Source organism: Chelmon rostratus, chromosome 3 (genome assembly GCF_017976325.1).
Source record: "Chelmon rostratus isolate fCheRos1 chromosome 3, fCheRos1.pri, whole genome shotgun sequence".
In the NCBI taxonomy this organism is placed as follows: domain Eukaryota; kingdom Metazoa; phylum Chordata; class Actinopteri; order Chaetodontiformes; family Chaetodontidae; genus Chelmon; species Chelmon rostratus.
The window spans coordinates 27757314-27785083 of record NC_055660.1 but is presented as its reverse complement, the minus strand read 5'-3'; the positions used below and the strand labels follow the sequence as shown (position 1 = coordinate 27785083).

General features: G+C 44.2%; 1 protein-coding gene across 4 annotated transcripts in view; it reads left to right on the top strand.

The window, feature by feature from the left end:
* Nucleotides 1-3193: 3193 nt before the first annotated feature.
* kcnq5b (potassium voltage-gated channel, KQT-like subfamily, member 5b) overlaps nucleotides 3194-27770 on the top strand; it is a 108746-nt gene continuing 84169 nt past the window's right edge. For all 4 annotated transcript variants that reach the window (XM_041933048.1, XM_041933046.1, XM_041933047.1 and 1 more), the window contains exon 1: nucleotides 3194-3629. In XM_041933048.1, the coding sequence (XP_041788982.1) occupies nucleotides 3289-3629 (341 nt within the window). In that variant the 5' untranslated portion in view covers nucleotides 3194-3288. The remainder of the gene's footprint in view (nucleotides 3630-27770) is intronic.

The window sequence follows — 27770 nt, the reverse complement described above, 5'->3', positions numbered from 1 at the left end:
AAGATAAGATAAGATAAGATAAGACAAAACTTTATTTGGGCATTACAGCAGCATGTGATATCAGTGGTAAGAAAAATAGCAAAATAACAATAAAACAAAATACAAAATAAAAAGTAGACTATATATATGTACATATTATACAAAAAAAAGTATGTAAATGATGTCTTCACTTTCAATTCAATAACATTTTGACTTTTATAAATGAGTCATTTTTTCCTTTATGGGTTCTATTCAAATGACTAACATGTCATTAAACTGCTGATTTTGTCATTTTAACATCATTCATCACTAGTTTTTTTTTTTTTGTCACACACTCTGGGACTCGTCAGTATTAGTGTTACTTACAGTATCTGTTATGGTGACTGTCCATCCATTGTCATTTCGGGCGGTGTGTGCTGCTACACTCGTTCTGCCAGCACTCTGCTAATTAGTGTTCCATGAATCATTTTTATCAGCCACAGACAAGGCTGTGCCTCCCCTTCATAGCGCGGACTTTACTATCATTTCCATCCTGTCACAAACTCCTCTCTCTCCATGTAGCTTCTGCAGAAGAAGGAAAGAGAGAATCTTGTATATTAGAGGTGCATTTCTGGAGAGCAACCGTTTTAGCATCTAGTATTTGTTGATAAAAGCACACAGCAGCCGTGTTCTGCTACAATGTAGCACCACAACTCTGCCTTGGGTGCTGCTATAGTGAGCCTCACTGAAGAGGAAGTTGAACCAATATGGTCTCACGTGTGACCTCACATATGATACAGTGCAGCGGAGGGCTTGGGAGATTTATGTTCCACATCCTCTTGTTAAATAAGCAGAGGGCCCCCGAAACAACATCTGCAGGCAATCTTGACTAACCCTCCCACCAGCCTCGCCGTGCCAGCCGGGCCCCCGGCTCGTCACAGCATCAGGGGTCACGGCCTCCGTGTACAAAGCGTGGATACAGACCACGGCGGAAAGGAGAACCACAGATCACGCGAGTCAGGGGTCAACATAAAATTTCCATGCTGCTCCCGGGAAATGGATTAATCTATCTAATCAGTTCAGAGGTCTCACATCGGTGGAATCAGAGACCACGACTGGAAGTGGAATACAAACATTAAGAAGTTCATTTTTAATATTGTCCATGAAGATGACCTTCCCAAAGAAACAGAAAAAAGTAAACAAACAAAAAGTTTGGGAAACAGGACGTACAAACTGAATTCTGTCCTGACATGAAAAAGGCTGTTTACTTTGCTGTATTTCTTGTTACTTGTTGACGATGCGTGACAGGGTGCATGTGCCTGCCGCAGGAAGCCTCCTCACCACGTGACAAGATTACCACTACTTTCCCCAAGGGGAACAAGTAGAAATGTTGAGATCCACTTTAAGATGTACAGTGAAAATACATTTTTAGCAGTGTGAAGAAAAGTCTTTCAGTTCCTTTTTTTCGGTAGAAATACACATTTTAAGTAGCAGGAGATACACTGCAACTGATTCACTGATGTGCTGTTAGTCAGAGCCACTTACACCATGTTTGTGTAACAGGAATACACCTCACAACCTGGATTACCGACACGACAAGCAACCTTAATCTAACTGTGGGAGCTTCAGTGCGCCAAAAATAATCCTGTGACTGTAAAGTCTCATTTACTTCAGGAGTAAACAGCAAGAATTAGAAGTGAGAGCAGAAAAGATTTCTGTTCAAAGCTGTGGACATTGTGCTGTCGTGCAGGCTGTCTGGTGCTGCAGCCGCCAGTAGATGGCGTAGTTTTGTTGAAAGACAGGAACAGTAGCTCAGTTTGTGCTCTGAGGCCGTCAAACATCTGCAGGTATGGGAAAGGCTTGCACACTCGCAGCTTCAACAGATTGAATATGAGGATACACACTTCCGGTCCCTCACTTCACACTTTGACACGCTGAGTGTGTGTGTGTGTGTGTGCGTGTGTGCGTGTGTGTGACAGGATGCTGACTCCTGCTGATAAGGCTTGCAGCCACACATGAATACTGAGAGCTTGCTTCCCCTCCTTATTCACTTTAACTTCAGTGTCACAAGTAAGAGCTGTCGCCTTCCCACACGTGGTCGGTGCTTCCAGTCAGGGCGATGATGAGGAAGCTTCTACATGTGTAGAAGAGCATGTGTACCGAGGGTCTGAGGGGAAGTCCGTGCCGAGGCATGACACTCGTTTAGCCGCTTTCATTTTAGGCCGCCACAGAGGAAGCTGCAGTTTCACTTCATCAGCCCTCCGGACACACAGCCCCGTTGACTCTGAATGCGCAGACCGATGTGGCTCAAATGTGTTGTGCGTCGTGGTTTGACTGTATGATATCAAAGCAACACGGCACGGTAGCAAGGGAGGACATCAGACGCTCAAAATTAACGCATTTAAGAGAGACGCGTGTGATGCCACGTGGTTGCAGTGACAGCAGGGCAGCAGATGACAGAGCAGTCGTGAAGGAATGACACTGTCATGCTTCTCTCATGCAAAAAGAAATCAAATAAACATTAAGACGTTTTGATGAAACCATATTTACTGAACACTACCACTCCATTAAAAAAAAACTTCTCTGGATTAAAAGTCATTTTCACAGCGTAATATTTTTTGCAGATGTTCAGAGAGCCGTCCTCGGCGGTTACTTTTCCAGCCGACCAAGTGGAAAATTCATCAGAATCGATGTTACCTGATAGGCTTTTTTAAAAAACGCGGTGTCATTTGGAACTTTGGGGGAAATTAAATTACACGAAGAGTTGCGGTTGTTCGTTTGTATTTCCCCCAACAACAACTCCATCACTGGCGGCTGAAAACTTTATTCTCAGGTGTCGTGGAGGTAAGATCAGCTCGAGGTGTTTACTGTGCCACGAGGATCGACATTAAGTCAAGCACGGCCGCTGCCAGCGCAGATGCGCATCTGCCGTGGACGCGCAGCTTGAAGCAACAGGCGGCAAAGCGCACCGGGAAGAGAGCCTGTGCTGAAAATTAATCCTAAAAACACCCCCTGTCCCACCGCACCGCACACACAGTGTGTCTCTTACTTGTTATTTCGTCAGATTGGACAGCAGCGCGCACAGGCCGGGCGCGATGGAGATCTTTACGCGCGGCGGCGGTTGTGTAAATAGCTTGAGGAGAGGTTGATGCAAGACGAAAGAGGGCGGTCAAAGTGTGACGGTAAACAGTGCGCCTTGCTCTGGCAACGCTTCCACTCCCAGCTCAGCGCCAGATAGACTGCGTCTCGCACGTGTATTGTTCGTGTATTGCCCCCGGCACGCATGCTTGAAAAGACCTCCGCGCACTTGATGCCCGCTTTGGTGATGCCATGCCCCGGAACCACAGCGGAGACGAAGGCAGCACCGGGCTCTGGATGAGGACGTCGCCGGGGCACCGCAACGAAGGCTACGGCTTGAAAGATGTGGAGTCCGGACGAAGGATGATGAACAACGCGGGAGACGGTTTGCTGTCAGCCTCCACCGCAGCAGGTGCTGTCGGGTCCGAGAGCCTGAGGGGGAAGCAGGGAGCCCGGCTCAGCCTGCTGGGGAAGCCGCTCATATACAGCGCGCAGAGCGGCCGGAGAAACGTGCGCTACCGGCGGCTCCAAAACTACCTGTACAACGTGCTGGAGAGACCGAGAGCCTGGGCGTTCATCTACCATGCGTTTGTGTAAGTTTATTTCCATAATTTGCATGTAGGATAAGGTGTTGTGAAGGTCTGAAGTTGCACACCTGTTGATGCTGCTCCACCCTCACTGCAGGGACGCGCTTTAGACGCCACATTTCAAGCAGCTCGAAGGGCCACGAACACACAGCGGTCCAGCAGTAGCAGCACAAAGTGCCGCCTCCTGCTTCACTCTTGTGTGTGAGGGCTGACATGTAAAGAAAATCCTATCCCTGCAGTTTGATGCAACCCACTGGAGTCCATGTACAGCTTTATGGTACAAAGAGAGGCTTACAGTGACCCTCTCTGTGCATGATTTCTCTTAATGGCTGTGAAGGAGACTTGTTCACTGGAGCTTAAATGTAAGGTTGTGCACAATAATACAATTATTACAGTTGCACTTTCACTGAAATATGAATAAGCAACAGCCTAAACCTCAAAGACTGATTTTTTCATTGGTTTCTGCATTTCTGAGGCCCTCAGTGGTGAAAAGTTTCACATCCACTCGGCTGTTTGCTGTTTGCTCCTGAACGTTCAGAATCAGGAACATGGTAAGCCTTCCTGTCTGCTCTCGGTCATTCTTGGCTTCACAACCAGCTGCATTTGATTTCCCGCGTGTGACAGTTGTTACGGCATCATGACTGTTTCTGAGAGGAAGGAAGTTGAGACACATGCTGACTGTAGAGCACCATCTTTTTTTTTTTGGTGTGTGGGTGGAGTATGTGTGTGTCCCTGCACTAGAAAGAGTGGTTGGACGGAGAGGAGGGGTGCTGGTGCTCTGTTTGAGATATCGCACTTAATCCAATAAAACTGATCACTTTTATTTCTAAAGCCTCCTTGAAGTAGCTGCTGTCTCACATTGTGGGACGGCAGGACAACATGAGGCATGCAGGACCCCTGCTGGGGGCGTCCATGTCCCCGTTCAGTGATGTTCAGTGAGGACACAAATGAATTTATTTTTCTAGAAATGACAGTATCCTAATGATCTTTTTCTGGACTTGCTGCTTTTTACAGGTCCTATCATGATATAGGCCCAGTTATTTCAGAAAGAGGAAATTCATTGTGAAATAGTAGGTGGGTGACGTAGCGCCGCTCACAGCACTCGGTGCCGTAGCGGGCAGGCTAAGCTGTAGCAGCAAGCTAACACACTGTCAAGCTAAGAACATCCAGTGCTTCTTTCTGCTGTTTGGCCCACGTTTCCTGGCATTTTGTCCTCAGATTTTTACATGTTTTTTTTTATTCTTTTGACTTAATGAAGGGTGTCCAAACTAGCTGGCTTTCTAACAGTCAATTAGCAAGCTTGTTAGCTTGGTCGCTAAGGAGACAATAACTTTATTCAAATGACATATCCGACAGCTGACTGCCTCAAAACTGTCTAACATACCTCTGTGATGGAGTTACAGTTAAGCAACAACGGCGTCCTCTGATCTGGACTCTCCGGCTCCCTGTTACCTCACAGGTCAGCACTTGGTCAGTGTTGCAGATTTGCATGTAAAAGCTGATATGGACAGATTAGTTGGGCCCCCGCTGGTGAATCCACTGATTGCGGTTGTTCTGATGATAAAAGCTGGACTGTGTGGAGGGTGCGACCGAGCCTTGACCCCTGAACAGGTCTCTTCAGTCAGGCCAGTTTGTACATGAACGGGACCCTAAAATCACTTATTTGCTTTAACTGAATGAAAGGAGCTGGTATTTCCAGACGATCGGGGTTCAGCATTTGCAGTTTCTTTTGCATCCATAATATCCACCTGATAAACACCTCTTCATCTAAACTGCTGTGCATCATGGGCAGCATTTTCTTATCTGGCGCTGTAGCAGCAAACAATATCATTTACAGCAAATGAGGACATCCTTTAAAAGAACTTTTTTGCTTTTGAAGAGAACGTATAGTCTCTCCAATTGATCTATTGTGGTGTCGTGATTCCTTACGGATGAGGGTTACGTTTATTGTGGTGTAAAAGTGTTTCAGACACCTATTCAGTCCCTGTTCAGTTTAAGGCCTGTCCAGAATTAATGGCCTCTAAGAGTAATGTTGTAGTGATATCACCATGTGACCACCACGGGGGTCACCCAGCTGAAAGGTGACTTTCCATATTCTCTTTTATTGGGGCCATAACTGAAGAGAGACACCACTGGATTTCTGGATTTTTGTTCTACACTTTTGCTAAAGGGCTGACTCAAAAATCCAAATTTACATATCTTATGAAAGTGTTGACTCACGCACGCCCACAAGGATCCTCGGACTTGCACTCTCTGCGCTCCACATGAGCGCTCATGAGCGTTAGGAAAGCATGGCTGGGTGGCTGGGAAGTTGGTGAATGATTTTCTTTCATCCCTGTGGCAGTGAGCTTGAACGGGAGAAATGGAGGGACTGAACTCCCACTCAGCTCTTTGTTCCTCTGCTGTTATGAGTGCTGCTCTGATGGTTAGTGGCCTTGAAGGTTGCACTGGTCTGCTGATATGACCGTTGTTGCAGTTGAAAGCCTCGCTGTCACTGTCTTTATCTAAGAAATAAGATAATATCCATGTCCAGCTGATGATAAAGCTAGTTGTGGTCCACTTGTACTGCTGACAGACAGTATATTTATCAGTGTTTCTTTGAACCAAATTTCTGTAAATTCAGCTGTTGTTTAACAGTAGTTGTTGTTTATTAGCCAGTTTGCACAAAGGCAGGAACAAACGGAAATTTACTGACACTCAGAGGAGCGACCATACCCAACAGGGCCAGTCTTAGCCCTTTTAGGTCCCAAGGTAAGATTTTGCTTTGGGGCCCCCCTTCCCATTTTAACCACCCAATCATTCGGTGAAAAGAAATTGTGTAACATGATTCATATTACTACAAAGTAAGGTGAAAAGAGAAGCCCTGCATGCTGGTCGCCCCCAGGACAGGGTGTTGCCTTTCAGCTAATGCCTTGTTTGACTTTGCCGCAGGCCATTCCTGATACACACATTAGATGAAAAGTTGACTGCAGTCCCTGAATAACCGACGGATACCTGACACTAGAATATCCCTGACGTCCAACCAACTGGCATATTCTAAGAAAGAATGGGTGGTCTTCTCTGCTTAAATGATGGCCATATTTTAACATAAAGCTTGAGCCAACTGTATCTTTAAATGATCTGTATTTAATTAATTGTGTGGTAAAAAGCAGGGTTTTTTGTAACCATGAGTGGCAGGCTGACATTAAGATAAACTCAATCCAACACAGTCAAAAATAATAATTCTGTGATCACTGATTACTGAATAAAAAACTGGATTTTCGGAAATATTATGTAAGTGCTGGGTGCAGGAGACCAGTGACCAGTGAGAAGTGGATGTCATTGCACAGAGCTGCATGGTGAAGAACCTGTATTTGTCTTTGGTGTACAGTTCACTCCACAGAAAACAAGCAATGATCAAAACATAAAAAGCAAAATGGACCTTAAAGCTGCAATATTTTTTTTTTCTTGGCCACTTGGTTGCCGCTGAAACAACTTGTGACCTAGAGGTGTGACTCTTGGGAATGTCATGAATCGATCTCGACTTTTGGGTGTCTGATTTAGATTCGAGTCTTGATTCAGAATCAATTCTGGATTGAATGAACAGAAAGGGAGGCACTATTTTCAGTCTCTCGCTCCAGTATTCTGTGTGCCAAACCATTCACTGGTGTCCTTAATCCACTGAAGTACAATATGAATCGTACCTGGCAATTAAGGGAAATGATCCGCAGCCTTTTCATTTGAAAAAGTTAACAGCATTAATTACTGTATTCACTTGAAAGCATCTTACAGTCTCCAGCCTGTATGTGAATAACAAAGTGAGGGGGAGTACTCGGCCTCTCTGCTCTCTGAAACTCTCAGGGTTTCTGAGGGGAAACACAACAGCTCTGTGACTCCAAATTGTACAAAAAAAGAATCAAGACTGTTATGTGAAATGATTTTTTTCACCCACCCCTATTGTGACCACAGCCTTGGCATATGATCACCTTGATGTTGATATAGCCACCTGTTATGAAACAGTCGCTTATTTACACATCCAGCACTACAGAGCATCATTATCCGCTGATGTGGAGTCGTGTTTCTGGCCACCTGATGAATGCAAGTCCTACTCAGTCTCTTTTGGCTCTGTCTTTGGTCTCTACCGCAGTTTGGTTTTTACAGCCCCGCTGTTAGTGTCACTGTTTTGGTTCACTCTGAGTGTTAATGAATGTGTTTGAAATGCATTATTGTGTCATTTCTTTCTCTTGTGTGTGTCCGTGTTTGCACATGCTTCATCATGAGAATGAGTGTGTTTGATACTAACGTGGCCAAGCTGTTCTGCTTCAGCAGGTGAGGCGCTGTTCGGATAACTCGCAGAAGTTCAATTTCACCATCCACTGCTCTCAGGTGGTAGTGAAAAGAAGCTGTTTTTCTTATCTGACTTGTCTGAGCTGACACATTAGAAACAGGTCAGAGGAGCAAATACGCTTACGAGCCCGCCCTTGCAGCATTCGGTTATCCTCTCTTTGACGTGCCCACACAGCACATCCTCATTGGCTTTGATGCTCAAAGTGATATTTCGCCTTTGACTGTGTTCTAACTCACGTCTCCAGGTGAAATTACTTCTTGAAAATTGTAACACAAGGACTGAACAACATCAGGGTCAACTTCATGTACATGTTAGCTTTTCAAAATAAAAGCCGGTGGTTAAGTCACTGCTGATACTTGCTGGGAACACATTTGATCCTGGAACTTTTATAGTGGGTTCTCAACTAAAGGCAGATATCTTGCTCACATTTGTCCTGTAACTCCTCTGCTGTTGCACATTCCGGTATACTGTATGGCTACTAGGTGCATGTATATTTTTATCCATTCCCTATGTGTGACAGCAGCAGCAGCACTGAGCCAGTCTTTGTGCTGAGTTGAGTTGCGCCTGGGGTCCCAGCCTGCCCTCCTTCCTGCTCGCAGGCACACATACACAGTGCTGCCATTCATCCCACCTTTGGATTAACAAGCTCTTATCCTTGCAAGTATGTTCAGGGGCAGGAAAGTGTGGGGGGAAAAGGATACAGTGTTCCTCCACCTCAGGTTTCTGAGCTGGCGCTCTGAACTATGGTGGGGGGACGGAGTGGTGACATGAACTCACTGCTCTCACTTGTTAAATATCTATCAGTCAGTTTATTGTTAGGGATAGTTGAATTTATAGGCTGCTGTAAAGGATGTTGGCTCATCCTGAAAGCTGTGTTTGATAGGCAATTTTTGGGTACTTGAAGCCAACAGACACAATAAAATCTTTAGTAGACATCTGAATGACTAATCAGACACCGCTCTGAATCCCAGTGCTATGTATTAGATGTTGAGCTTTTAGTCCAGCCATTGGGATTCTGTCACTTACAAATATCTGTTTTTGCTGTAAACCGGCTCTTCATTATCTCTTGGAGAGGCTTGCGTCCCCTTGTACTGTTGTAGCCTCGACTTAAAAAGCCCTCTCTGTACTGTAGATGCTGGCATTCATGAAAACAGCTGTTTTCCATTCTTCTAGTGTCTACTGTATGTTTTAACCTGCTTGACACATAGAGGCATTCTGTTCCAGCACATAGTCAGGGACCACTGTCACCTTCCGAGTGTGTAACTCAGTGGAAAGAAGCGTCTTTTGAAGAGTGAGAGCAAAGACCTGTTTGCAGAGGTGCGATGGCTTTGTCCAGATGGTGGTTTCCCGACACTGTGTGTGTGCAGGGGTGAGGAGCGGAGGCTGTGTCGGCGCTGTGTATGCATTGATGGTGTAAATTTGTCTACGACGCCTCGACAAGGGGAAGTCTGAGACGTCGAAGGAGAGAATTTGTTTGTGTTTAATGTAAGTGGTTTCTATGGTAGTTTTTGTATAAATTCTGGTTATATTATACTACATTCTATATATCATGTGTTTGGGCTTGGCTTTTGTGTATTGTGGTTTTACATATTTCAGCCCTTTAACTCTAATTACACGTTTTACACTACTGATTAAAATTTTCCAAAGAACATCATAACATTTAAAGATTAAGTTCCCGCTTGGTTTCCATCCATGTCACTGCAATAGAAACATCAGCTTGCAGAAACTGCTGTCATTTTTTGAATGTAGTCACAAGCATTCACTGCTTGGAAAAGTCTTTGTGGTTTCAAGGATGCTCCCACATCCAAGGTCTCAGAGTCGGCAGCCAGACAGCAACTGTGGACAATAGCTTAACTTTGACAAAGAGCATGAACGCAACTAAGTGTTCGCAATGACACGTTACAGCATTACAGCCATTATTAAGTCTGTTCAAGCTGGTCTTCACAGTGCACTGAAATGAACTGAAACATTGGCTTAAGAGGGGAGGCTGGTGCTCTATATTCTTCTTGAGTATTCTTCATGAAAACACCATCACCTACAATATGTTACTCTGCCTGCATACATTCTGACATCTCTGCCTTTTGTGTGGCTTTTCCAAGCTTATTTGTGTTTTTTAACAATGGGTTACAATATATCATTACATTTTTTTTTTTTTAAATAAAATTTCCCCAAACAGCTACACAGAGTAGTTTTTTTTTAATGCTACTCAAACAGGAGTAAATAGTGCAGTTGTTTTGGGGACTATTTTCAGTTGCGGATTAATACAAATTTAATGTGCTGGTGAGTATTTCTGGTAGCAGACTGGTGTTTGTGGGACTGATTCCAAATAAACTACAGAACCCTTGTTCTTAGTAATGAAGAAGCATGTCAACCAGATCAACAGTGTGGCTCAGTGGAGTGTTTTTATTGGTTTTAGACAGCAGCTCTGTGGCACAGAGGTAGAGGTGTCAGGCTCTGGATACACAGACAATACTGTGAAGTCCTCCAGCTCTGAAGACGTGCTTTTATATTGTCTTGTTCTGTGTCTAATTGTGACCTCGCTTCACCATGATTGCTTATTTACTCTTCAAACCCAACCAATCACATGTGTTTTTTGCATTAATGTATGTGCAGTCTAAGTAGATCATTGTGCCAGTTTGAATGCGATGAATCAAGAGACAGTCACAGCCGATGGGGATCGCCTGCTGCAGGTATCGTGTTTCAGTCCTGCATTTGCTCAGAGGGAGTTCCCCTCGCTCTGTTTTCAGAGGTGGCCTCTCAAACAGGGCACGCCTATACACATGCATTGTAGGTATTGTGCTTCAGCTAGGAGAAACACAATTTATCTAAACAACACCTGTTTGCCTCCTTTGAAAGTCTGCCTCACTCACACCTCCCACAGCAGACAGGCAGAGATACATCAGGAGGTTGGTCACTTCTATCAAAAGGAGGCTAATTTTTGCTGCTTTTTTGCTGCATCTTCCTACAAATACTGAATGCTCTGATGCCTACCAGATAATGTAGACCAATATTTGTCTCTAACAAGTTCTGTGACTAACTGGTAGGCATCGCTGTTGGCTGGCTTCCTGCCTCTGAACACTGTCAGATCCTGCTTCCAGCCTGGCCAGGAACTCCTGGCCACAGCTGGGAACAAACCCTGCAATCGAGGGCGAGGGTTTTTCCACCCGGCTGCCCCTTGAGTCTCGCTTTCTGATGACAAGGTTTTGGGTCTGATTGTCCGAGCCAGTCATTTCACAGGTTGTAGTCTGTGTGACAAAGTAATGACTCAGTCACCTTTGGTGTAAGAAAAGCACCTTTTCCACAGGCCCTCCTTATTGCCCGTCCCTTCCCTCTTTCTTCTCCCTTCTCATGTGTACTGCAGTGCCTCCAGTGAGTTCATGTTATTATTATTACAGCCCTCTCATCTCTTCCCTCTCCTCCAAGACAAACCTCATCTCACAGAACTGTAGAGCCGTTACATCAGAGTGACCTATACAGCCAGCTGTGAGTGGTGCTCGAGTGTTGAACGTACATCTCTTTAGAGTCTTCATCGCCTCTTCCCACAGATCCTCCCTTCATCTCTCTCCCCTGTGGCCTGTGCAGGCAGTGCTGCTTGTTTGCATTTCTGTCATCGCTGTGCCTATGTTAGCAGTGTGCTGAGGCCAGGATGCGGAACAAAGAGACGGGCACGGAGTATGACCTCTCACAGCTCTGCCTCTCTTCTTGGCCTATTTTTATTGTTGTTTTAGTCGTTCCTCATCGCTCAGCCTTAATCACAAATGTGCCGGCAGATGCTTGCCTTGAGGGGAGCAGCACGGAGGGGGGCAGGCCGCTTGACTAGTTTGGAGATCTGACTGTAATAGTTCATCTGATATGGAGTGTTGCACAGACAGATTGGGATCTAATAACTGGGTTCATCTGCTTAGGTGCTTCACAGCGAGCCTTATGCAAAACACACACACACACACACACACACACACACACACACACACACACACACACACACACACATACAGTGCCAGCCTCTGAATATGTTTTTATATAAGCAACACCAGCAACCCCTCACAGCGTCTGAGAAATCCCAATGTGAAAAGGGCAATTTTGAGCGCTTTCGTGTTGCCATAGCAATTGATGCTGCCTTCTTGCGCTCGCTCAAGACTGGGGTAAAAAAAAAAAAAAAGACGTCTTGGGTGGATTTCAGTAAGGAAACAAAAATAAATCAAAGTGAGCGCTCCTGCCTGCGTGTGCGTTTCTGTCATCCACTGATGGCGATGCCTTTACTGGCCGTGCTGTCACTGCTGTGCCACCACTGCCAGCAGTTAGTCATGGCTGATACAAGCCATGCCCTGGCCACTGCTACCATGCTATATTTAGGCATGCAGCAACTAGTTTAGTGTTCATGGGCCTGTGAGCCTATTATATGTCCCTGTGGGAATAACACAGCTGACCCTGAACACCCCCCCACTGCCTGAATCTAATAGGTCAGGTCTTGTAATTGAACAGTACATTTCTTTCTGGATTTATAAGTTTCTGTGATTTTCATTAATCTCCAATGAGTGGACTTTGGATGCAGGATGGGACTTGTTCACTTTTATTGCCTGCAGAGCTTATTTTGCATAGAATGAAAATCAATTACACACATAAATCACTCTGTTTTGCTAAGACTACATAACCTGTGTTAACATATATATTAACTAACTGATATTGCAGCTAACATCCAAAGCCAACAGCATCAAAATGCCTCGGGAAAGGAACTCTTGCTTCAAAAATAGCACCACTGTGCCTCGTTCTAGCGTGACGTAGGCAACACACTACAGTAGTCATAATGCGAGGGGGTTGGGGGGGTGCTATGCAAGGGCAAAGGATTTACCACCATCTACATCTGCAGCCAGGGAGAGCATACATGCTGGAGATGGGTCCAAGGTTGGGGGGTGGGGTGTTGATGGCAGCACATCAGGGAGCTACAGCACCAGGCTATGCTCCTGGCACTCTGCTTGGCACGAGCCTGGCAACAATGCAGCATAGTTGGTGACAGGCCAGGGGCCCTCTGACCTCCCTGTCTTACCCACAGGGCCAGCGCTGCAGCTGGGTAGCCAGCTTGTCCCTCAAACCCTTCCCCACCCCCCAAAAAAAGATTGTAACCCTGCATCCCCATCAGAATTGGCTTCTCCCCCTCCACTGCGTGACAGCGAACTTGCCTCTTTGTCCGTGTGTGTGTTCGTGTGGGCTCGCAAACTAGTGCGATCTGTGTAAACCTGAGAGTCTTGTTTGCACTACACGGTATGACATAAAAAACTGTCATTACTTTGCCCCTCCCGTCCCCTCCTCTCCCCCCTTCTGCAAATACACGGCAGCTCTGTGGCTTTTATTTCCCTCTCCTCTTTTTCCTCTCGCTCCTGTAGTCCATGTCCTCGTGCTTAATTTTACACATACAGAGAAATGTGATGTCGGACCTGCCTGCCACTACTGCATCCAGCAGTGAGATCGCACACAGCCGCTCTGTTTGGGGACATAAAAAGTTCAGTGTGGGAACCTCTGCGACGGCCAGCCTCAGTCAACTGATGGCCAGAGTGGAGGCACAACAGAATACAGTATGTGTTAGTCAAAGTCAGCAGGTAATGCACTCAGGTCTCGAGCTGTCTTGTCAAAACATCCATCTTTGAAAGCATAATAATTGTTTCTGATTTAATGAAACCAGTCATTTTAGGACATTTCTACTGTTCTTTCTACCATAGCTTAGCTACCCTCAGGTCAGTGTTTTATGGCTGCAAGTCACAAGTGTCAGGGGTCAACTCATTTCTGAGACTGATTTCTGTGAGAGGGAGGCATATTTTCTGGTCGGCCATAATTCTTTCCCATAGTTATCCCCCTGCTCCGGCATACTGAACCAGTGAAAGTCCCCAGAACTATTCCAAGGCTTATAGTCCCACACAGCCACGGACCAGCCAATGTAATCTCTTTTCGTCCTCACAAAAAGAGTCAACGTGTGCTGGAAAGTGGTCAGCCGGGCTACCGGACTGAGGTGAAAGTGCTGAGGTATGAGTGCCGGGGAGCTTTTAACCATTACATTGCTCTGTTAGCACTTTCTTGTAGCTGACTTGTCAGAACACATTAGTGGTAAGTTTGCTCCCAAGGTCACCTCAGGCGAAGTCCCCTGTCATCTAGATCCAGAGAGTGCTGTGTGTGTGTGTGTGTGTGTGTGTGTGTGTGTGTGTGTGTGTGTGTGTGTGTGTGTGTGTTTGAGGAGGGGGATTGGAGACTAAAGGAGGAAGAGAAGAGATCACACACATGCTGCTGACATGAAGAGGCCTCCACTTGTGTGTGTGTGTGTGTGTGTGCGTGTGTGTGTGCAAGCCTTTCATAGTGCTATTGCATGTATAGTATATTTGAAATGTGATGACTACACATAATGTCAGCATGTTTTGTAAAAGGGCAGAAATTCTAGATTAAAATTAATCTCAAACCCAAACATCTCAATGGTGGGTCATATTTTGATGACAATCAGCTAAATACTGTATATTGCAGCCATAGGGGAGTTCCTTCACAATATGAAATAAATAAAAGAGCTCTGTAAAGACGAAAATCATCTGTGCCCACACTGCAGGTGCATCAGAAACGGGGAAGATGGTCCCTTAAGTAATGATGATCATTATTCCAAACACAGGCAAACTGCAGTGATGAAGAGGAACATTAATGCTGTGGGACAATAGTGGATTTAACAACCCCATCTCCTAGACATTACCATTCTATATTACTAATTTGTTTTCATAATTACGTTGCGGTAACATAGGCACTGTCTAGATTATATTCAGAGTCAGCGTTTGTTTGAGTGGATGAAACACAGCATTTTATGTAGCACGCTGGGAGGTGGTTGTAGCGGATGGTGCACGTACAAAGTGCAGGACTGTGACACCAGACTCCAGGGTTCACGTCCAGACTGAGGCCAGGTAACAAAAGCACCTTGGTTGAGGTTAGAGAGGGATGGTGATTTCAATTTAACGCTAGTAAAAATGTCTCAAGTCACTGCTTTCGGTGCTGCCAGTGCCTACACATAAGCAGAAAATGCTGTAGTCACTACCAGTGGATGGTGTGTTGCAAGACAGATGATTTTGGTGGAAAACAAAAAGAAAATTACATTTTCAGTAAATGTCTTTTCCTCATTATATTATAGTGATGGCACAATGACTCTTTGAAGGGAGCTGGATCTGATGTGTGGACTAGGTTTAGCAGCTCTAAATTAATTGTATTCACAGACCTAAAGACAAAGCAGGCAGATATGGTTTCACTTGTCAGGGTTACTATTTTGAATTTACCCTCTGTATGAAATTTGTTATGGAAATAAAGTTGCCTTGCCTTAAATGCAGTTCATGCAACACTTAATATTTCAACCGTGATTCCAAAAAAGTCAGGACAAGTCATCTCCTTTATACAGTCATGTGTTCACAAAGTGGTGAACCTCGCTCCATCTTCGCTTGTGAACGACTGAGCCTTTCATACCCATGTAAGTACGTTTTTGGAGCATTCCACAACTAGTATACTGGATGTCAAAAAAAGATCAGCAGGTTATCACATTCTGTTTGATTTGTTTTGCACAGTGTCACAACTTTTTTGGACTCAGGGTTGTTGAAGTTATTCTTATGCACAGTTAGAAAAAAGTATAATGAGCAAAACGATTTTAGAAAAGATTTTAGTGCAAATCAGATCAAATCAAATCGGATATAGAAAATATATCATTTTTAAGACTGAATAGCAAAACAACAAAAAAAATAAACACAATATGATACTTTGTGCCCATACTACAGCCGGCTTATTTCAAGTATTATAGAAATGAAGAAAAATGAGATAAAATTGAGAAAGAGAAACAGATGATAGTATAAACCTCGTGAAGGACTACAGTTTGTACACCTGAGCTGCTCTGACAAAAACAGGCCTACAAGCCAGATCAGTTCAAACAAGGCTTCCACTCAACAATAACACAGCAAACAAACAAGACACCAACAAACATCCCTGAGGTTTGAGGCAGATCTGTTTTTACTCACAAAAAAAATGGAGAACTTGTAAAGCATGCTCTAAACAGTTTATTCACCTTTCAACCATAAGTCACCTCAATGCTTCTGTCTTTGTCTGAAACAACTTGATTCAGATCTGGCTTGTCACAGCTCTCAGCTTTATGCCACCTGTGGCAAACGTACATTCAGGAAGTCACGTTCCCTGTCAGGTATTTTTGCATGTCTGCTATAGAAAGCTCCAGCTCTTACTGCAGAGTAGCATACCTTTCTGCACACATGTTAAAATGTCACTGCCATAAATGAGTTTGTAGCATCGATGTCCAGCAGTCTGTGGGTAGACTTTCCTTCAGTGATGCTGCGCCTCTCTGAGAAATGTTGCAACCCGTCGGGGACACTGTCTTCCTTGATGGATGAGTGGAGGGAGGGTTGAGGGCCTTGTTGTATTGCTTGAATCCTTTGTCTTCCACAATTTTGAATGGCTGGAGGTCAGCGGCAAACATTTTAGCAAGCTGTTCATCTATCTTTCTCTCAGTGGGGCCGCGACAGGTGCTGCATAATCGTGGAGAGATGTCTGTCTTGTTTCAGGTCTTGTCCTAATGGTCCTATGAGAGCTCGGTGCCCGGCTAGGCAATGATTCAGGCCTGGTGCTTGTGTCGGAGGTAGGTGCGTGGGTGTGAGGGGCAGTGTGTGACTGACTTGTACCTGATGTGGTAATGGTTTCTGCAGAAGCATTTTGGCGCTGATGTTATCTAGGCCATCCTTAATGGAACATTGCTGTCTCATCTCGGCTACTTGCACCGTTGGATGCTGTGTTAAGCTGAAGTATTTACTTCATCATTGATTTCTACTTGTCGCGACTGGCTGTTTCTCACCGTTCAGACGCAATGATAAAAAGAAATGTGCAGACGATGTGCAACTCAGCTGCCTTCATTCGAAACGACTGGGATCAGTCACAAGTGCAGCATCACTGTGATGTTGATGGAAAACAGAATTCAGTCAGCATTTTGCTTCCTCACAACCTGCTGTTGCACATTAATTGTATATACTTGTCGTTTCTAGGGGACAGTGCTGGATTTAGACATCCACTGTTCAAAGCTGTTTTAATAGTGTTTTTACATACTGTAGCTGAGACCAACCAGTGCATTGAACTTAAATAAAAAAGGCTTTAATGAACAGGACAGATTTTAAATGTTTGACTTGGCACCATGTGCTCACCGTTGAAATGATTGAATTTTTACTCTCTTATCTTAAATCATGTTTAAAAGGTGGACTCAACATGTATGACACTGTATAAAGATGCTATGGCTAACATGCTAACTAACGTACATTTACTTGAATTTGTTTGGAAACTTTTGACTTTTATCTCAAACTCTCCCTTCGAACTCTCTTTTTTTCTAAGATGCGATTGGCCATTGGCTGTGCTCGTCACGGGCGACAAACCAATCACAGTAAACTCCTCTTACTCCTGTCAGTCACATTAGTTTCAGTTGAACTTGTTGGAGCTGATGAAGACTACAGCAGATAGACATGATGATTCCTCACCAGCAGAGTGTCCACGGTCACATCTGACCTCCACGTTTGAGAGCGAGAGAGATTCATATAGATTGAAACGTTCATCACACACAGACTTCAGCACTGCATCACCACAACAATTCACTGTGGTCCTGATGAGCTCTGATGGTGTAATTTATTGTCGCGCTGCAGCCTCCTCCACACACACACACACACAAATGCATCAAGGTATCAATCTTCTCACTAACTCTTGTCAAAAGAGAGAGCGAGCATGATTCCCAGACTGTCAACGACTCTTTGAATCTGAAACATATCTAGTGGAGATATGTTTAACGTAAGTGGCTCTGAAGTCCTCCGGGAAGTGAAGATGGTCTTGTCCAGGTTTGTGTCAGGACTGAACATCTTGAAATGTGTCAGACCCATTGCACATTTGTTATGTGCATGATCTATCACCAAGACAGATCCTTCCATGTTTATTGTATCTTGTGAGTAAAATGATACTTGTTATTCTCGCCCCCTCACCAAGGCTGAAAGGCGGCCTCTCTCTAAAACTGTGCTGTGTTTACTCTGGCCTGGTTCCTTCACTCTTTATGGGATCACACCGCTAGCTAAAACCAGTCCGTGTGTGTATTTGCGTACTAGTATTAGTGACAGTTGCTGCCGTGACGGGTATAAAGAGGTGAATGAGTGTGTGTATGTGACAGAGGGAGCGCGCAGTGGGAGCACTGGTAATCTCTCAGTGTGTAGTGTGTTTCTGACCAGTTGCTGTCATTATCAATCAGAGTCTCATAGACGGCAAGGGAGGATGAGGCCACAGGGGTGCAGCAGTGCATTTACATACCATACGATATCTCAGTGTGCTGTTCTTGATGATCTGAGACCCAGGTTCTAATCATGTGGACAGAAAATTGGGCCTAACTGGTGTCCGCTGTGTTACAAAGTGTGCGTGATCCCAGACAGCAGCTTGAGTGTCAGTCTCCATCCCCAACGCAAGTCTTTTGAATTGACTCTGAACCGCTGCCCATCGCTCTTGTTCGCCAAGTCATGTCTGCCTGTCGCTCGACAAATCAACCCATAAGTGTTTGTCTTCGCAAAATAAGCTTGACCCCACAGCGTGCCAGCTCGTCGGGGGGGAGGGAGAGTCGAAGTTTGGGAATCAAGCTGGGCATGAACACACAACAGCTGCTTGTTGAAATAACAGAGGGGCTGACATGACTGCACCACGTGGCTCATATTACCCCCCGGGCTTTTAATAGGCTAGCTCGACTGCAGAGAGAAAAGATTAGTTTGGAGTACAGTAGCCTCGTCACATATCACAGATGAAAGCGTTTTGAAAGGTGTGTTGACGGAGGAGCACGTCGCCATCAGTGTGTTCTTTGTAAAGGTGCATTGTACGCTGCGAGGCTCTCGATGAAGCACTTTTCCAGACATGTTCTCCCCAAAATGTTTTTTTTTATCCTAAGATAGTTCCAGCTTTGGAGTATGTGACCTGTTTTGATGTATATTGATAGTTCATTGATGAAATCCCCTGGATTTCAGCTCTCTGTTGGAATCTCCATCAGACTGGCTTGTCACAACGATTAAGTCATGCTCCTACTGCGCTGGAGCTGGATTCTACATATGGCTACTGAGGTTTTTGGAAAAATATTTGTCAAAGTAATTTATATTTTAGCCTGGCTGCGGTGGCGAGGGTTGTGAAGTAGAATTATTGCTCTTGGCAGTTTGCAGGGAGATGGAAAACCAACCGTCGTTATTGGTTTTATAGGCGAATTAAATTTATTTTAATGAAAGATTTTATTCATAACTTATATTTAGATCTAATCCTCAAACTATAAGTCCCGCATATTTGTTCTCCGCAGCTCCCATGTGCTCTCGGTGGCTCGCAGCGCTCTGCGAGGCTTTATCCGTTTTCTCCTTTGCGGAAAAGTGAAATTAAAGACGCAGCCAGTCGTTAAACATACGCTCGACTCGAACAGATTTTCTGTTGTGATTAAGGAGAAGTGTACTTTGTAAATAACCCAAAACCACCAGTATGACAACGGTTAAGGAAGTCATTTCCATATAATCTCAATTTAAATTGCTGAAGTAAATCATCAGTAAATGTGCTACATGTCTACAGTAAATGCAGGATTTCTCTGATCGCATTTATCTACCTTCCAATTGTTCTACTGTTCCCTTGTGTTTGATGTTGCATCCCTTGACTGGTGCATTACCACCTGTGACAGCCAAGTGGCAAACAAATCCCTTCTCCTTTTATTTGGAGGACTTGTGGAGGGGAAGCGGAGCCTGTTCGGTGAAGCAAACAGCAAGAAATGCAGGAAGAAGCTGTCCTGTCCTGCACCAGCATGGTGATCACACTTTAATGCTGCCATGTGAACATGTTTTTGTAATTATTATTTTAACAGTGATGCCAAGTTCTTCAAAGATCACAAATACTGTGTGTCAGGCTGGATTTTGGGACATCTGGATTGTTTCCATTTGATGGAATTTTGCCACCATAAAATACATGAAGTATTTCAGCATTATAGTTCCAGTTAAGAGCTGGACCAAGCTGCTCCACATGAATCCAGTACTGTCAGACAATACTGTTGCTGGATGTGAGGGGGTGAGTTCATTTATGAAGTACAGTCTTAATTTGTATAGAGACCTCCTCCATAGTGTGTATCATGAATGAGTAATGTAATTAGAAGAACAGAGAGCTTGTTATGACAGCAACAGCTAATGGTGAGTCTACCAGAGCTCATCGACGCCGGTGAACTGAAAACATGGCGTGAAAACAGTAAAACCGGCGGCCCATCTCGTGCACCCTTGCGTCTCATCTGTGGCCCCCAGCTGTCACATGGCGTTGTGGCTCCTGAACACTGAAAGCATCACTCCTCCGCCGTGCTGGCGTAGCGTGTATCTGAAAGACAGCACAGGGTCCTCAAAGGTCTCTCTGGAAAAGCTAGAAGTGTTGTTTCACACGTCTTGTCCAAACTCAAAGACACCATGGGGCTTCTCAGTGACACCTCTGCACAAAACCGCCTGGAGAATTGGGCATTTTAGTATCATCAGAAGTAAAGTTTGTCCATTTCTGGTCACCCTGCTTTCAGGAATCAGCCTGTTGAGCTTCAGAGTAACTCTTAACAAACAGTTCTGTGTGTCTTCTTGAGCAGCACGCACGGTCAGCGTGTTATTTCTGTAACATCGAGGACTCTGGAAGGTATGAGGTCAGATGTGAAGTGTCAGAGGCAAGTCTTTACTGAACCCAAAACACAGCATCTTCACACTTCTATTCTGGTTTTAGAATGGCCGTTTGCCCTTTGAAAAACACCCAATGAGCCAAATGAAACCTTCACACAGTGGAAAATAGAAAAAGCTCCCTCCCAGCTGGCACGTATTAAAATCCCACATCGTCCTAGTTCTTTCTCTCCAACCTATTTTTTGTTGTTTTTGTTGCTTATTGAGTCGATTTTTCCTTGTTTTGACGTGGGATTACAGAGGACGGGGTTAGGTTGTTTTGACCAGTTCTGTTCCTTTGTGACTTTGGCAAGTGCACTTGCCAAGTCTGGCTAAACTTGTTGTTTTGCCTCTGTGTCCTTAAAGGCTGATTATTTCAAATGTGTCATTCACAAAAATCTTCCATTCATGCATTCATGGCGCCAGTGTCTTGTTTTTTGTGTGAATTTGATTTCTTCTGTTCATTAGTGAATATAGAAGCTTACTGTGTAAACACTTTCATTCACACAGCTGTTGAATATTTATGGTTTTCATAGTATTTCCAAGTATATGCATACACTCTATCCCATTTGGCACAGACATAAGACTGTATTGATTTTCTGTTGGCACTATGCATGTATGCCTGCATTGATTCAAAGTCTAGCGTCCTCTTACTCAGCATATATCCCTCATTACTGGCTCCTGTTAGATATAGGCCTCCTAATAATATGCCTGATTAAAGCACATATGAAAGTTATTGCAGCCTCACGGTTGTCACTTCAGAGATGGTTTATAAATAGTAAACATACTTTGCAGCTTGCAGATTGTTAAGGCGCACATTTGATGGAGGGCATTTTGTCTCTTTGATTATTTAACACACCATGTTGTTCAGGGTTGTTCATAATTGTACTTTAAACGATTGTTCAGATAATTGTTGCTGTTGTTAATTTCAAGCTAATCTAAATGCAGTTGCTCTGTCCATAGATAACAAATCTGTCTGCCAGCACTTCTGAAGCTCACTAATGTTATATCTTGTTGATTCCAAGCTAAACTGTTCCTTTAAGGTCAAAATAATCACAGACTCAGGCTACATTTCTTAGACCTTTCTGATAGTAAATTGGATGTCAGGGTTTTGGACTGTTGGTCAGACAAAACAAACTGTTTGAAGAAGACACTTTGGGTTCTGATGAGTGCTTTTTACCATTTTATAGATCAGAAATGTCAAAAATAATCTGCAGATTCACTGCTAATTCGTTCATAATGGCAACCCTGGCATCCATGCGAGTGGAGATTTATTTCACTGGCAGTTGAATAAGAATATAATACAGGTGCAATATTTTTTCTGCTACCCTCAGCGAATGGTAAACCATGCAGTCCCTGTCACAATGAATCTAATCTCTCAGCCTGAGAGACTCTGTAATCCTGTATCTTGGCCTCTGCCTGGCTACTCATGAATAGAAGAATATAATGACTTTTGAACAGACTGCTTATGCATACACTAAGGGCCTCAGCAGAAGAAATGAAAGAAGTCTCTGGTTCTCTGTCTCTCTGTGTGCACCTGGATGAACGTTAATGCATGCCAAGCAGCTTCCTCGTCAACCATCTGCTGCTTCGTCCCGAAAGGCCTCTGATCCTGGGCCTCGTGCTCCGTCTGCTCGAGCCGCCGGTCTGTCTGCCTCCCCCCCAGGCCGTCCAGCAGCAACCTTTCCCGTGTAACTTAACCTGAACCTGCCGCTGAGAGCAAAGTTCAACCTTTCTATCATCAGATCGAGCTCAAAATCCCCTTAGAACTGTAGAAGAAGGGCTGAGGCTTTGATCATGTGTGATCAAACCACTAATACAATGGTTCCCATTCTGTATGAGGAACCCCACAGCTCTGCACTATGAACTCAAATACACCTCCATCAACACCACCTGCCATGTTGAATTCTTATTTTGTTATTTAGCACACAATTGTAATTAATTTAATAATGAGAAAAGTAGATACTAATGATTGATAGTTATAAAAGTGGATATTGTCGGGCTACAATAATGTTTTCATACAATTTAGCAGTCAGTGTCTGCGTGATTTGGTCAAGCTTGCCTACTACTACTGCTCGGAGTGGCTGAAGCTGGAAGATTCAGCCATTTATCCAAAACTTAGTCCCACTTTTAAGTCATTCATTCAGTTTAGCTCACTATTTCAACATAATCCTTCTATCTTCAGCTATTTCACCTGTTTATGCAGCCCTTTAAGCTCATTATTTGAACTCACTGTTCAATCATGACTGTTAGTGAACTATTTCAAATCCTTTTTGCTCCATTACGTGCTGCCATCTCCTGTGCTAACTAGTTTTCACACACTCTCAGACTCCACACATAGTGTTCATGTGTTATAGTATATGGACATGTTTTTTAATCAAATTTTTAATCTATTTTTTCCATCTTTCCACGTGCCCCCTTGGCAGGTGCAGGAGTGGTCTGGCCCCGGGGTACAGGTAGGCCTTCCCCTGGTTGGGTCAGGCAGTGAGACTCCTCTTTCTATCCATGAATCAGCTGTGTGCTGTCCTGAGCTGCAGCCTCTATTTCTCCCCAGTGTCGACAGAGTTATGACCTTCCCCGGCGGAACAACTTTCACTCCAGTGAACAGCTGCTGTTTACCCCTTCTAATCACAGGCAGCTGAACATCCATCAGACCACTAATGAATAAAATTGCATCATATCATGCCCTCCCCCACTGTAACCTAATGATGCTCCATGCTGTATCACACACTCTCACTGTAGCCTTTTTAATTGGGCCCACCCACTGTTCTTACAGGCGTTTACAAGGACTGAAGCACCGCTTCTTTGTGGGCAAGTGTCTAGAAGACTTGTCTGTCATGGGTGATTCGAGCTGTAAAACTACCGCTGAGAGCTGTTAAATGCACCGTTTTACACAGTGTTTTCCTCTTACATGTATTCAAGACCTCCAGACGAGCTTTTCCAACAGCACGCTAATTTGCTGTTGTAAACTTTTACAGTGTTATGGTGTCTGCTGTTTCTTTAGAACTCGGAGGTTTGGTTAAAAAGTGGGAGAGAACATGGTCTGCTGAGTGTGTGTTATGGTAATTCCTCCATTTGAGGACAAATGTGAAGCAGGACTCATTACGACTGAAGCCATCAGTGACAGAGAGAAAAAGCTGTGTCTTTTATGGTGCTGTAAACACAGTGTGAAGTTGCGTGCTTATTGGCTTCTCTCTAATTAAACTGGGACACAGAAGACTAGTTAAAAACAGCCCTCATATGTGATCCCGCGGGCTCCACAGACAGTAGCCATGTTATTGTTCCATGACAAACGTCACAAGGTTTTTTTTCCTCAGACTGGGCACGTTCTCAGTTTGACAGCAGCGCCTCCAGAAACATTAGCAAAGGAACAGTGTGGACTGTGGGACGTGCCGTGAAATAGATCTTCAGTTGTGATTCGTTTTTTAACAAATATTTATTCAGCGTAAAGGTCATGTTTTTTTTACCCCGCCTTTGTGGTTGCGCATCATACCCAGCCCGGTCCCGCGAATGAGAAGACTCAAGGAATGATGAATGGAAATGCTGGAGTTTCAGAGGGCTGCGAGCAGAAGTACCTCACCCACCTGCAGCGGGTGCCTCCCTCTTTCAGTCACAGCGCACCTGAAGGCTCTGCTGGGCCCGGCTCACACCTGCTCCACGTGATTATTATGTAGGGCCGTGGTAAGTCATAGAGGGGGTCGTCGCTCCATTGCCACCAGTGCCTTGAGACACAGAGCAACACACCAAATTCATTTGGTACTCTTGACATGGTCCATGTTGTATTATTGGACTGTGTGCTGGATGTCTCTAGAGAGGTGGCTGTGTTTGATTGACTGGATGGAGAGAGTGATGCCTGCATGCTGTTATAACTCACCCTACCTCACCATGTTTTAAAGAATTTAAAAAATTAAGCTGCAATTAAATACATGCACATTCCTGATGGATTCATTTGTAATGTAAACGATGTATTTATACTGTTTCCCTCACAGATAGATAAAATGATTGTTGCTGTGATATTTCTTTCTAGAGTTGTTAAACCCTTGCCAACAGTATTATACCTCTGTGCAGTGTTCAGCATCTGATAAACCTTCAAACTGATGGATCTCCACTCAAACCAGCTCCCCTGGATTGTATTTAATCATCTCACTGGTGCCTGAAACAACACACTCACACAACAGAATCCCAGCACCAAATTTTATCTATAGCATTCATGTACATAGACAAGAATTTTCCATTTTTCATGACATTCAGCACGACTTTCAGACGGAGGTATTGGAATTGGAAATATCTTTCATGCCAGCACCACGGCCACCATCATTCTCATGTCCACCATCATTCTAATTCCGCTCTTAAGGTAGTCAATAGCTGTGGATAGACTTAAAAAAAATAAAATAAAGCTTGCTGAGAAACATTGCAGGTGACATTGCATTCTGTGTGGGTTTAGGCACCAAAGCTAGGTTTAGGAAAGGCTTGTGATTTGGGCAAAAATAACTATTGAAACAATCAAAGGTGACTGTTGGTTTCACACGGGAATCAACCCTCAGGCTTCTGTGTGAGACTCCTTAGTTTGGCCCATCCATCCACCCAGGCTGCCTCCCTATGTGGACTTTCTTGCTCTTTATACTGCGCTCGTCCTTATTACTCATCAAGTCATGCTGAGTGTCACAAAGAAAATGGATTCACGTCCATGTACGTGAACCTTCTGTGATGTAAAGGTAGACATGATTAATATTTGACTGCGATGGGAGAGAGTGTTACCCAGCAGACTCAGAATCATTCGCATGCCTGTCCTCTGCGATACTATTAATAGTCACAGGCTGAACTGCTCTGGATTTTCTCTGTTTTTGTGTTGCTGTTTAATATGACAAACACTGTATGTAGGAAAAGGAGAAGAAAACAAAAAGCTACATGAGACAGACTGTTGTTTCCTCCGTGTAGAATGGATCATGGTAAGAGAGTGATTTATGTGATTTGAATGTGAAAGGCAGCTGCCTGTGTTGGCAGGCCACTCAGCCTTCATTGCTTCTCCCACACATTCACTGTCATGCATTAAATATGAACCCATCAGCTGTTTCACACCCTGTACTGCATTAACACACACACACACACACACAAAGAAATGGATCATCCAGCTACATGAGCATAAACAAGTACTTGACCACTCATGCCTACGCCTACCAGGCACACAAACACTCACTCACACACTTCATCCGATCCATATGGACATCCAACTATCCATCCATCTGTTGACACTCCACACACCCACCAATAGTGTATACACACACATCCACTCCACATGCACATTTCCCGTGTGTGTTGTTACTGGTCCCCCGGTCAACTTCCATATGACTGACAGTGGTTTTGTGCATGCGGGGCCCCTGAACTAATTGAACCCGTGGGAAGGATAGGTGGACGCGGGGCACCGGGAGTATAAATATCTGTGTGATGGATAGACAACCTCCACCTGGGAGTCCACATATCTACCATACTCATCTTCAGCCGTGTCCTTGATGCTTTACGCAGAGGTGTAGAATGGCAGGAAGAAATCAAGCTGCAATGAACAAGGTGAATGTTGGCACATTCATGTTTTCAGCTGCTTGTTGGAGCCATTTACAGTGTATCACAGCTATTTACAGCCTGACAAATCTAAAGTGTGAGAGCATGGAATAAAAACAAACAGCGGCCTCTTCACCTCTCTGTCGGTTGCTAATAGAAATGTTCAATAAACAGCTAAACTGGGACGTGATTTTTCAGGGTGTGCAGGGTGTAAAATCATTTGGTGCCTGAAAGACACATTGTTGATGTATGCGGAAGTTCTGTTTTTGGTAACCCCAGGTCGGAGTGCAGGGTCAGCGAGTGAGCAGCGCTGCTGGAGATAGCAGAGGCACAGTGTCTTGCTCAAGGACACGCCAGCAGGGGCCAACACAGGATTAAGAGCCTGCTGGGTCGTCTGCTTTAAGGCTAGTCTTTCTACTCCTCCCGGCTATGTACATTATATGCAGCTGTTGACACCTCCTCCTTATTTTTTTAATACTGCTGAGGAAAGGCATGAAATACTGTCACTTTTCTCCACACGCATACTGTATCTAGACTTGGGCCAGCCATTTTCATCTGTGTGCCGAGGAGGTGAAGAAGCTGACCGTGTAGTCTCAATCGATCTCAACTGTCGACTTTTGCGACATAACCCCCCCCCCCAAAAAAAAAAAAAAAACGGAAAAGAAAAAGAAAACGCTACCTGATGGTTTGTTCTTTCCACACCAAGCTTAACCAAGCTTAAGTTGTCTTCACTGTGTTCAGACAGTCAACAGCACTGCAGAGAAAAACACAGCACCCCTATTAATTTGAATATATGACATATTTTTTATTGTACATATCGTATACTGTATATATGTGTGTGTAACATGTGCGTGCACATATTTTTGTTGTTTCGTTTTTTTGTATGTGCATGATTAACTTAATAATTATCTATTGCGTGCAGTCACAGTGCTTGTGCAGACACAAGCATATCCTCTAAAAACTACTTAATGTATTAATGGCATGACTGATCTTCAGGTGTGTGACATTTTTCCAACTTGAAAGCACAAGCTGACATGTGGCACCACTGAGAAACGGACAGGCCGCTTTCACCTGTCGTGCGAAAGATCAACTATGGTTAAGCATATCCTAAAGGATGGGATTAAGGCACAGACACATGGAACGGTTTGACTGATTCCATATGTTTAAATAGCAGTATTTCCTCTTAAAGTAATCTACTAGAGGGCTTTTTGAAATGATTTGGGACTTGGAACTGCACGGACTGAAAGGCAAATCAAAGCATCCATCTACCACCGCGACCGCTATACACTTTTTATTGTGCTATTTTAATATGACTGCTGCCTGTTTCCAGTTGTGCTTTCACCATGTAATCCTTTGGGGGTGGGGAAATATGCTGTATTTTTCTCCTTTTTGATCCACGGAGCACAGATTTGCATTTTGTGTTATGCTCATTTCATGAGCAGGCTGAATATACCGATCCACAGCTCAATATTAAATACACAAAAAGAGAATTTGTCAGAGAAGCCAGCTCTGGGTCTTTGTGTTGCAGACTTACAGTGCAGCTCT